We start from the raw sequence: 12,969 nt of genomic DNA on the forward strand, positions 1-12,969 counted from the left end.
ACATGAAAACATGTTAACAACAAGTCGAAATTTCACATCCGTATCTGTGAGCATTGCATTTGCTGTGTGCTACAGCTGAACGTCCAAGAGGCCCCTGAAAAACAGACATTTTAAATTGCTGTCAAACGTGTCTCACAACAGAAATGACCCTGGAACAGATGAAAAGCAAAACCATTATGTGGATTTACCCAATCGGCACTCACAGCTTGGATCATTCACTAGAAGTGTAACAGGCTTCGAGCAACACGGAAATTACTTCAGCAAATTCATTTTCCCATCTCTCTGTGCCTTTGGAGGCAAGAAGCAAGTGAGCAAATTTTCTATGGTGACAATGTCAATGAAACTCCAACACTGGGCACCAGCTCCAGGAATTCCTTGAGCTTGGGTACACTCCACTTCATTGAGCCAAAACCCAGAAGCACAGAACTGCTTGCCTGGTTGCACAGGATGATTTGAACCATGTGAAACACATGTGTGACAGAAGCTTTGCACCCAGAAGCACGACCACTATTAGCTAGCAGCTCTGCGAAGGTTTTTGGTGTCCATAGATAAATAAAATTAACAAATCCACAAGCTCAGCTGCTATCTTTGATAGTCCCCTAGCAAGAAAGTCCTACAATTCAGCCTCTACATCCCATGCCCCTGGCAAAAGCTTGATGTCTAGCCAGCCAACCTGCCTGCCCCTGTGGTTAATATCAGCTGAAACAGGTTTCTTGCCTCAGCCCCTGAGCTGAGCAGACGCAGCAATGACTGGTGGAGAAGGTCAAAGCAGAAGAAAGATGGGTAAACTCCAAATTTCCTCCTCTCACCGAATTCTTGCCTGCAGCAAGGAGAGGTTCCCCATCACCACGGCTTTCTCCCAGGACCTGGTTCTTTCTAGAAAGGAATATTTGCATTGGACACTTGGCATTTTACAGAAATTGTATCAGAATATCCTCTAACACTCTTCAATCTCCAGCTTGCACTGGATTGCATCAAAAAAATTTAACTCTAAATATCTTACAAAGACATCTTTACTTGTTTCTATAAAGCAGATATGACAACTTTTGAAGTAAAATTTGGGTTTGTTGTTCTTTAGTTTTTTGTTTGTTTTCTTTATGACAGCAAAGAAATCTTGCACCAGGTAACAAGACAATGAATAAAACTGTGAATAAGGACTATAAATAATAATACCAAAGACCGATGCAGTGTGGAAACCAAGCCTTAGTGCTATGAACTAGGCATTTCTGTGCCTCCTTGTTACTTTGCAGAGTTTTGAACATCTCCCTCTATACGCACACAGTTCTCAATTTATATAAAACAAATGTATAAATACACTGGAAAAGTCTTTGAGGAGAGTCAGTAACAAAAAAAGAAGTTCCCCCAATAAGCCAAGTGGCAGAAATCATCGGACACTGCTACAGAAGTATTCTTACATTCAAATGTACAGTAGGTTTTAATTATATTGCAATAAAGAGCTATATACAAGAGCATTTTTTCTGATTTACTAGATTGCTTCTTTAAATTATAAAGTAAGCTGTGTTTTTAAGAAAAACACTTTTTTAAAAAATAATTAAAAATAGAAACAGCACTGCAGCAAACATTTGGAAAATTTTTGGAGTCAATTGTTTATTGGGACTCCAACTGATTTTAATGAAAAATATGGTTATAATTTTAAAAAACAGCACTTTTATGTTTTGCATAAGGAAAGTCCCTACAATGCAACCTCCAGGGCACTTTTTAAAGAAAAAAAAAAAATCTCAAATGGTCGCAGGGCGCTCTAGCCAAAAGCCCTCCTCGAAAACCAAAAGATGTGGGTTGCAAACTATTTCAAGTATCCACAACAAGTGAAACTGGATGTAGAAAAGTATGTTCCCAACATTTACTTCTGTTTATGGTGAAACTGGAACCAGATGACCCCTAAATACATATTGTGTGAACGGGTAATTAACCAGCTGCAGATGGAGCCCAACTGCTGATCATTTACATTCGCAGTGCTGATCATTTCCATCCAGCTCAAGGAAAAGGTCAGCTGGGGGGTAATCTAGAATGGTCCCTCCCATCGGAGCCTGCAAATGCATCTCCAGTTCAGCAGGCTTGATCCAGCCAGAGAGTTATCTGTACTGCACAGCTCCAGGGAGAGATGCTGGCTTGGTGTAGGACATCTCACTGGGGTTCCGCTGGTGGAAGAGAGGTTCAGGTCCTTCTCCCATGGGCAGCTGTTAGATGTTAGTTCTCCCGTACAGTTTCCTTACCACACCTCTGTGCCATTGCAGCCCTCTCCTGCTCGATCCACCACAAATGTTATCCCAGTTTGGTTTCATGTTGGTTTCATGTTGCTGTGAAGGTTACAAGAAAGATCTGCAAGTGACACTAATTGGACTTGGACCAGCACACAGTTATGTCGCCTTGCTCTTCCACAGTAACTTGGGCTTTCCTTCACTTTTCCAGTGCATTCATACAAAATTTCCACCTACACACTGCAGGCAGTGCCTCCTCCACCATCTTTGCAGAGCACACATGAGGCAACACTGTTTTCTCCTGTCTCACCTGGAAACTCATGCACGCTGCTCTGACATGGACCACAGATCTTTCAAAGCCAGTGTGAAAGCAGCATTTATCTTTTTAAATCACTCCTGAGCTATCGCAGCGCAAACCTTAGGGACATAACTCACCACACAGTAAGTTCAGCAGAAGCTGAGGTTGTTGAGACATCAAAGGACTGGAGATGATCCCCCTTCACTACAGAAGCACCATCTGCTAAATGCCAATAAACCCCTAAATCAGTGCCCCTGTGCTAGTGCCCATTTGGAAAAAGAAAGAGTTTTTAACCAGCAACCATGTTTTATCCCACTTTTTTGATGCCTAAAATGCAAGTCACCATGACTTGATCACCATTCTATATGCACACAAAAAACACCTAAATTAGAAGTAAAATAGCACTACCAGAAGTACACATATACACTTATGTATACATAACACACACATATATATGCGCACACTTTTAAAAAGGGACAGTTTCATCAAGCTGAAAACAATTATGAGCCAAATCAGTTGGGAAAAGGAACGTAATCAGAAAAATATGAAGACTAATTGAAAATTGTTTAAGAACATTTTAACTAGATGCTCCAAAAGCCACAATCCCACAACTGAAAAAGGCAGCCGCACTAGTTAAAAGGCAACCTGGCTCAGACGGAAGTTAAGGAGACTATAAAAAAAAAAAAAAGAGGAAAAAGAGAACATGACAAATGGAATAAAGAGTAAAGCTCAAGCTGACAAACAAAAATCTGGTGTTAGGATGTGTAGATAGCTGATATGGGAAGCAAGAGGATACATGAAGAAATCAATGGCTGGTTAAGATTATCAGTGATTTCTTTTTAAGCACCTTAAGCGTACAATAGTCCAATTCATTGTTCCTCTAGCAAAAGGAAGGGGTATATTTTTTCCTGTGGAAATGCAGAACTGGCAAAAATTTCTTCAATAGTATCTTATTCTGCACTGCTAAGGGTGGTCATCATGTCACAGACATGCAAAACACTCATCCTCTTGCACTGCTATTCAATGAAATGGCAGGCAGGATAGTTTAGTTCAGTAGATAGTACAATTCTGAGGTACAAGCATGGAAACATTGTCATGACTTCTCCTAATATACTGGATTTAGTTCTGGTGTCCAAATTCAAGAAGGACAGTGAAAAACTGCACCCGTTTCATACCCCAGCAGATGACCAGACTGGAAAATGTGGAGTTTTTCCATCAGGACGCAGAACTTGACTGATTTCTTCCACTGCAGTGAAGGTTAGTGAACCGTAAGTAGTCAGCCAGGGAACTTGGGTTTGCAATTTAGTGGCACAAAATCAATCTGAGTATTTCAAAGAAAGCCAAAGGTATACTAGAAATTAGGTCCGTGTTACCATCAAAGAGAGTGAGTAAATGAATATACATCAAGTGCAAAGTACCTTAATATTTGGAGAGAGCAGAAGACTGAAGAATATCTTGGCAATTATTTTCCACTGATTGTATCTGCAATCCTTAGGAAATGAAGGGAAAAAACATTAAAAAAAAAAAAGAGGCAACAAGAACAAATCAGAGAAGACAGAGAGCAGACAGGCAACAAAAAATCATGAAAAATAGAAGTAAATGGCACAGAAACCTGCCAATGACACTAAATTAAGGTATTTGTACAACTGAAGACAACAAACATCAAGGGAATCAGGGGGACACATTCAGAAGAGACTGAAAGGTTAGGAGCAACAAAAAGGTGAAGTATCTGCCTGGGACTCAAGAGAGTGGTGAAAGCTGAAGGACATGCAGTCATGAGAAATGAAAGTAGAGCACGACCCGAGTGTCCAGGAAAGCAGCTGGTGCAGCGCTACAATGGACAAAATGGGTTGCCCAGCTCTACAAGGACCATGGAGATCCATTAGCACCTATCTACAAATTACACAAAGCGTGGGCCACCAGAATGGGATGAACAGAGCACACGGACCTGAAGGGTACCTGTAGTAAATAAATCTGGAGATGACTAACAGCCATTGCACGCTGTCTGTGTTTGGTCTGTTGACCTTTCAGATTTTGTGAACATTTAAATGTAAATGGTAATCTTCTTGCTTAAAATGAACTTTTTCTATAGAAAAACTGTTGTCTTCTAAACTGCCCAAACACCTTGGTCTGGACTGAGAACAAGCAGACAACCCTTAAGCCTGGATATGGTAGGTTTGGGGAAAACAAAATGTACATATATCAACACAGACTGAAAATTCAGAGAAGGGTACCAAGACCATGTCTCATCCTTAATGGTACCATTTGAGACCAGGCAATGGTAATAATTCAACAAGAATAAGTATATGCCAGAGACAACCAAAGAAATACTTTCCTAGTAAGCCAAACCGTGGCGTGTACAATGCTGCCCTCTCCCCGCAAGGTCAGTCCTCTTCCATGAGTCAGAACTTGATTCATTTTCCCGTAACACAGGAAGTTTAACAATTCAAGAATTTTCAAGTTTCATCAAAATCCATAAACACTTTTTATTCTACCCAGAACACTCAACTTGGCGGGACAGAGTACCACAGCAGTGGCCTCAAGTCAAGAAAAATCCTCTTTTGAAGAGTCAAAACATCTCCCAGGAGTTAAATGAAGTAGGTCTGGAAAATGGGCATCTCCTCTAAATACAAATATTCTCCTTTGTCATAAACAAAATAGCAATAAAAAGCTTGTAATTATTCCACATTTACATTAACAGCATGTTACAAACATGTCATCCTATTAGGGAAGTGAAGTTATCTGGATCGGACAAATTGGCAAACTGAAGCACACGTGGATTAATAACTTGCCCAAGGCCGCACAACGAGCGCTATCAGAGTCAAAATCAGAATACCAAAAATCCTTGGCTGCTGGAGCTGTGTTCAACTTATTTTTTCTTTAAACTTTTCTTTTTTTTAATTTGGTCTTCACCACAAGAAGAAAAACATGAAGTATGAATCTATTATTCCTATAGGCATAAAATTGCAAGAGATCACAGTAGTCAGGTAGTTTGACATCTTGAAGAACGCAGATGAGGAGTCGTCCACTAATTAACAGCTACTTCAAGGTCAGTAGCTGTGGTTGAACTGGAACATAAGGCTTTTAGAAAAAACAAGTCACTCTGATTTTAAAGGTTTTCCACAGATGATGCAATGTCCACCACAAATCTTGATGGCTTGTTCCAGTAGCTCATTACCTCCACTCCCATGCCTTTACCCAGCTTTGACCTTCGCTTTTTACCATCTCTTTGGTTGCTTATATTAAAACAGTAGCTACTATCAATGTTTTCTAACAGACATTCAGAGAAGTAGAGTTCGCAATCCTCCTCTTTGATAAATCAAAGATATTAAGTTCCTAGAGCCTTGTATTGCAAATCCTGTTTCCCAACACTGATGAAGATTCAAATCGTCACACCTTTGTCCAACAAAACTGTTAACTCTAGCTATATTAGGCCAACATCTGTATAAAAACCTAATGCTCAATAAAGGCAAATACTGCATTGCACGAAGCGATACTTTGCAGGTGAAATAAAATTAACACTTGCCATGACGATGTTCAGTAAGGCTCAGAACAGGGCTTGGTTGCAATTTTTGCCTGAACTGTACTATTCTTTGTCCTGCAAGGTGCAGCAACTAGGGAGGACAGGTCAAAAGATTAATTAAAAATTTTATTTAGAAGATAACACTCCAAGCACAGGTGTTCTACTCAACTTTGATTTGTCAGAGAAAACAAAAAATAAGTCCCTCTGTTCCCATATGAACGGTGGCCATAAGAAAGCTCATTCCTTTAGGACACCCTAAGGTTCACTGGGATTGATTTCATACCAGAGATATTTCTTACTCCATCCTACCCAGACAATCTGTGTACACAGAAGTGTCTCCAAAGAACCCCCAGTAATGTTTCTCTTAGTACCTCTAGCTTCCACCCCTTCCTTAGTATATCTGTAAAACCAGCCCATCATGTCCATTAGCAGCTCATATCAACTTGTCTGTCACATTCTTCAAAGTTGTTGGGATAACTGCGCCTGGCTAAAAACAGATTCACAGACAAAAAGCCATCAGAAGCAAGACACTTAAGAGCCATATATGAGCAGAAGGGCTTAATACCCATCTCATGCGGTAACAGAAAGATTACTGCTCCGAAAGAGGAAGACTTTTCCATTTCTTTCCTCATTACAATAAAATGAGCAGCAGATTAGCCATCACAACAAACCGTTTATTAAGGGGGAAACAAGCTGGATGTGAACTAAGAAATCCTATACTATTATACAGAAGATGTAGCAGTAACAAACAACGCCAAGCCTAAACCCAACAGAAGCGAACGTGTAAAGGTCTCAATTCAGCCTCAAGAGATTCCAGATCAATGTGACTATGGGAATTGGACAAGTCTGTATCCATCATTAAAGAAAAGAATAACCTTAAAAATATAATTGCACTTACAATCTTTGAAAGAGTGCTCACAGTTTTTAGATAGCTCAAGATCTGGTGGGAAGGGCACAGACTAGGTGAACAAGAAATCAGTTTTTATTTTACCTGTTCACTCACTCACTCCCCATATCTCCAATTCATGAGATATCCCCAGATCACGCACTTCTGCTTCAAGTTAAGTCTGGAAAAATTTTCACAGGTATGTGTTGAGAACGTACTTCACACATCACCAACCACGCACATTCCTCCATATTTGCATGATACAAACAAAGCCTCCACCAAACTCAACTAAAACAATGCCTCTGACTCAATTCTACTACTAATCCCGCTGCATGATTTTTGGGAGCTACCATCCAGCATTTAGCGACCTGACCTGAAGTTCACATTTGGTCAGCACATCTGATAAACAATACTTTCCAACTGGTTTTTACTGAGGTTTCCAACTGAACTGTAATTTTCCACATCTTCAAAGAAACTAACCCTGGATGGCCTTCAGAGTTTTTATTCGATTTTATTTCTACACTCTCTTATATTACTCCTTCTCCTAAGATGGCAAGGGGATTATTTTTCTACCACCATTTTTAGTAATAAGTGGCAGCAAACTTAAAAATTACCACCTAAAATAAAAAAAATAAAAAAAGAAAAAGAAAAAAGGAGAAGGGGAAGAAAAAATCTGTTAGACAAAACCAAGAATTCCTAACTTAGTCTAATATTGGTTGTGAGACTAAAACAGATGTCAAGAAATCAAGCAGACCAAAATTTGTAATCACAACAGTGCAGGAACATATTTCAGATGAAGCTTTTTTGGGTGTTGGGGGTGGGGGAATTGTGGCATTTGGGGTTGTGTTTTTTTACATGTGCCTTAGGAGACAGCTGAAGCGCTGAATGCTGCACTCAGACCAACAGCTCTCAGACTGCATCTCGGGAAATCTAGCAGCAAATAAAACCGAAAAGTCCTCCTAAACACAGTGAAACGGAACAGAGAGAAAAGATGACCACATCTTAACAGGGTATTAAAAAAAGCCTGCAAAATTCCAACTAAAAAGGAAAGAGTCCTAAGACACAAGAAGCACCTTCTAGACCAGACTGATTTGCAATTGCAGATATTAATAACAAGCAATTAATAAATCAAGAACTTTACCCCTTAAAAGAACTCAGATATTCCTATGAAACTGACCCTATAGTAAGATCAAGTTTTTTTAATTCTTGGTGCTCTTCCAAGATACTGGATACATCAAGTATCAATGACTTATTCCAATACCTTATTCAGTGCCTTGAAAAAAAAAAAATTGCCACATTGCCTCTGCTTGCTGGTGGGGTTCACAGATACACAGAAGTCCAGTCCGCCACATACAGGACTCCTCACCACCCAGCGGACAACCCAAGCATATTTCCAAAGCCTGACAGAAGAAACATTGCCACCACCAAGAAGGCAGGGAGAAGAGGCTGAAGGCATCCTCACACCTGAAAAGGCGTTGGAGGAACCAGAGCAGATTTGCAAGACAGAATGAATTGTGCAAGTTATACAAAGTTGGGAAGCTGAGAGACACTGCAGACACACAAGGGTGTGCCCCACACAGTCAAACATCACTTTTTTTGGTCAAGTATTTTGCAGTTGTCTTATGGAATCAATAAGCATGCACTGTGTCATATGCTGAACAAAGCACATAGTTATTTATTATGGCTTACTAGAAGAAAAAAAAAATCACTACAGACTAGAGGTCCAGAAGGGCCTCTGAATCATGTCCAGTTAAGACAGCTACCGCACACCAACCCCTTCAGCACACACCAGCACTCAGCCCTCCGTACAGGAAAACGCTTACTCTGCAATTTCTCTCTTTCAGCCACGGTGAGGAATGAGGTCTCCTTCCGAGATCTGCAGCACAACCAGCCAAGAAGAGAGAGCAGTTTTGCTGAAGGCCACATAATAGTTTCCTGGTAATTATCCTCATTCCCTGCTCAGCGGGCTACACCGACATCAGTAGCTTCAACCTCACAGACAATAAATAAAACCTTTAGTTACAGCATTAAAAAGCATATATTAAGTATGGGACTCTGTGGAGTGAGCTTACCTCTCTGCAAGGGCTTCTTTCACCTTTACAACAAACCCACTGAAGTACAAAACCTTACCCTGGAAACCTGCACCACTTGGTCTGAGGGCTAAAACAAAGTGATTATACAGAAACAAAGCAGGTCCTTCACTGTGACCTAAAGCAAGAGGTGTCCAACCTAGCACCAGGGACATTTGAGCCACTGCAGGTCTTCAGGAGCTGGAAGTCTATTTAAGAACAAAGGAATGTTTTCAATTTAGACAGATTTACAGGATCTCAGAGGGGCACCTCTAATGCCTGGCAACATAAGACAGTTTTTCTACAGATGACATTGTTGCTATCTTTTATACCAGATATAGAAAAAATTTCTGAACCTGATGTGAGCAACCTTCACCTTTGACAATTCTGAAGTTTTACATTTCCCCAGGCTGTTTGTTTCTTGACCCAACTTGTGTCCTACCCTCACTAAACCACAAATTCTGCCAGTCAGAAAGCAAATATTCAGGTGGTAATTTAGGAAGACACAAATTAAACTAATAAGCATCAACAAGTCTTTAGTGGCCAAGAGACAAGTTCTTAGATTTCTGGGTCACATAAAACACCTTGGTGCCTCCCTCTGAATACAGCGAAGATAATGCCAATACTGGTTATTACGGCCTCAAATATCCTTTTCCATTTACTGAGAACTAATGTTGAAGCTGAGGGATCACAGTACACAGGGGCACGGTTAGATACAGGGACACTAAATACATTGAGTTTTAAGTGATCGGTGCCTTCAGTGAAATAATGTCATCTACATACAGCAAGTTAGCAAAGTCAGGGTAACCTTTTAGTAAATCATTTTGGTCAAAGAAAAACAGAAAAATGTGTGGAAGTCAAAGGTACAGCTAAAAACACCAGAACAAGAGGACACACACGGCTTCCCTTAAAAGTTTCTCTTCTGATCCGCTGCCTGATGCAGCCAACTGTAAGGAAACCGCGGATCAAAAACTACGTAATTTCAATACAGATATTTTTACCTTCAAATATTTGGAGTATCACAACTCCAGCACTTCTCCGTGTGTATTTTTGGTTTGGTTTTAAGTAACAATTCCTAATGACTTTCCTTAGTCCCCCCAAGCACTGCTTGCTGCTGCTCTGCGCCTTCCACTTGGCCAGCTCTGGCTTTGCCAACATAAAATTTGCATCCAAGATGCAGTGATATGGGATGTTGAAGGAGTCGGCTCCAAACTGCTCCACAGAAGATGGCATCCAGCGTAGAGGCTGCTCGTTCCCACTTTATACCTATTTTTTTTTTATGGTAACACACTACTCTCCTTCAAGCATTGCTGCCTTCAGCTGCTAAATACTTTTGTACACAGGTCCTTTATGGACTTTCCTTAACAGAAGATCAATAGGTTATTACTCCTTTTTCCTCATTAAGTAGTAGCAATAGCAGACAAGTGTCATCTGACATCTGCGCATCACAGAGATCATTCGCTGCTGCATTAACATGTAACTATTGCAAATATTAGCAGCAGTGCACTAGTCATGGCAACTGGTAAATGGAATGACAAAGTGATCTCCTGTCTATCACATAAACGTTGTGCTCCCATCACATCTGTAGCATTAATGTACCCAATCCTAACAAAACCTATTCAGATAATAAACATCCAATAGCAAAATCCCAGAGAGCAAACATTCTTCTTTTATTCCAATTGTGTTAATTTTAGGTCCTTATGGATGGATTTCAAAACTTTTTAAACACGTACAAATACAAAATGGCATTGATGAAGCAACAGCCAGACAAGGAGGTAAAACTGCCTGTTGCTTCACAAACCCATTAGCCAAAAATAAGATTGCCCTTCATCTCCAAGTACATACTTACAGGTATGTGAAATGAATGGAGCACAGCAGGAGTAAAATGTCAGTGCAATGATTGCTCTGACCCTTCTAATAAGCAACTGTGTAAAAATAATTCAACTTACAGTACCCTACCTATCCTTGCAGTGTACCATGGAAGTCAAGAGGCTACAATCACACATTTCACTCATTTTTGTCTAGGGAATTTTGAAGCACAGATTTTATCTGAAGAGCATCAGCAAAGAAGAGATGGATGACTTGCAACCACTCAGACCAGCTCTTGCAGGCAACAAAGAACAGTCCTTTATGTTGCAGATCTAGTTTTATTTTACTTACTTCACCAAACCCTATGATCACAACCATGGGAGATTTGCTTTAAAGCACGAATTAGAGGGGAAGAGAGGGAAAGACGACAAAAAAAGCTAACCACAGAACACATAGCAAATACAGAACAAAATAACTGACCCATAGCCAATGGAGCTGCCTCCGCTTCTTCCACAAGCTACACTAGAGGCTGCTCTGCCAGATGCCATTTTTGCAACTCAACCAAAAAATAACTTGTGACCATCTCACCTGACTTCCTATCATCTAGTCCCTGAACCAAAACTTCTACAAAGATTATGGTCTTCAGATACAAGACCAGGTCTTATTTGGTAGTTGTCCAGCTATCCTAGAGCATGTGCAAGAAACACAAGAGGAGAAAAATGATAATAACCAAGAGGATCTGGCATTGTGACCAACCTGCTCGTAACCATAACAAACATGTGAAGTGACCGTGTAGTTTCAAATTCCTAAACTCAACTACTGGATCATGCTGGGCAGTCACTTCTTCTACAGGGAGGGAGTTTGTCTAGAAGGTGGTCTCACACCCTGCCTCATCCCATCAAGGATTAATAGGATCTTAGGTGCTAAAAATTAGAGTTAATGATTGAAAAAAAAAATAGGAGTCTCAGAGAAGGAGATATCCAGAGCACTTGCAGCGAGGAAGAATTGTTTCTGAGCACTGAGTATTGCCTGATAGACCATGAAAGGTCTTTTGAAGATACCAAGCCATTAAAAAAATCCCATATGACCTTAGCTGAAGACCCCTAAGCTGTGAGTTTACACATTAAGGGCCTAAATATAAACTGACACAGCATTAACTTCCTAGAGATGCACACACATCCTCAGAGACAGCATCACTTTCACATCAACTGATTTACCTCAAAGCTGTAGACCAAAGACGGAGCTGTTCTAAGACAGCTACAAATCTAAACCTCTTTGTCTGCCCAGTTCTATCACTGGGAAAACGGAAGGCACATCAGATGTGGACAAAACAACTGCTAAGATCTGCTGGTAAAAAGAATTCTCGGTGCTTTCATTTAAACAATTCTCAACAGTGCCTACATTCAGAAATACACATCCCATTAAGGTATCCACAGGTCAGAAAGAGAAATAAATTGGGCATTTTATTCAAATGCAGCTTTTAATGGATTAACAAAGCTTTCCCAGGCAGTGACTGTAATTTAATTGATGCACTCAACAAACTGAATCTTGATCTCAAAATCTGGCCAAGATACATGTGCCAGAAGTTGAATCCTTCCAACAGAAGCTCCTCCCCTGCCCTCAAAAGGCTGCTTCAGAAGGGCTGCTCCAAATAGCAGGCTTTGCAGTGCTCCAGTCAAGCGTTTCTATCCTACAGCCAGCACTAATTTGTCCATGGTGAAAAACAGATTATTCCAAACCTTCACACGCACCCTTTCTAAAAATTTGGGGTTGGAAAATGGAAAAATACTTCAAAATATTAAAGGGCACCTCCTTAATACCTCAATTCTGACTCTTGTTTAAGTCCTGCACTAAGATCTGACTTCAGGGAAGGGGGAAAGGAGGAAGAGGAGGAAAGAAGCAAAAGGCAAGGAGGGGGAAACAAAAAAAAAAAAAACCACGCACTTTGCTCTCATTTTGCAAGCTAAAATGAATATTAGGTATTTTCCACTGCTTTTTTTTTTAAAAACAGATCCACCATGTGGGACAGACACACTGGCAGACCTACCTCCATCAGGAGGCTGTCTCTCAAGAAGTTCACTGTGGAGCTCATAGGTAGGTCAGAGAGGGGTTCACAGCACCTCCAACTCTTGCCATGTTCTGGTCAGTGCCGATGGGTTTTGCAC

The 12,969-nt window shown here is 40.5% G+C and overlaps 1 protein-coding gene across 8 annotated transcripts in view; it reads right to left on the bottom strand.

The window, feature by feature from the left end:
- The window catches only part of EXOC6B (exocyst complex component 6B), a 313,712-nt gene that overhangs the window by 183,819 nt on the left and 116,924 nt on the right, over positions 1 to 12,969 (bottom strand). For 5 of the 8 annotated variants that reach the window (XM_074587160.1, XM_074587157.1, XM_074587158.1 and 2 more), the window contains exon 7: positions 3,936 to 4,007. The exons of the other annotated variants lie outside the window; for them this stretch is intronic. In XM_074587160.1, coding sequence (XP_074443261.1) covers positions 3,936 to 4,007 — 72 coding nt within the window. The remainder of the gene's footprint in view (positions 1 to 3,935; positions 4,008 to 12,969) is intronic. 8 annotated transcript variants of the gene reach the window in all.

This window comes from Larus michahellis, chromosome 5, assembly GCF_964199755.1.
Source record: "Larus michahellis chromosome 5, bLarMic1.1, whole genome shotgun sequence".
In the NCBI taxonomy this organism is placed as follows: Eukaryota; Metazoa; Chordata; class Aves; order Charadriiformes; family Laridae; genus Larus; species Larus michahellis.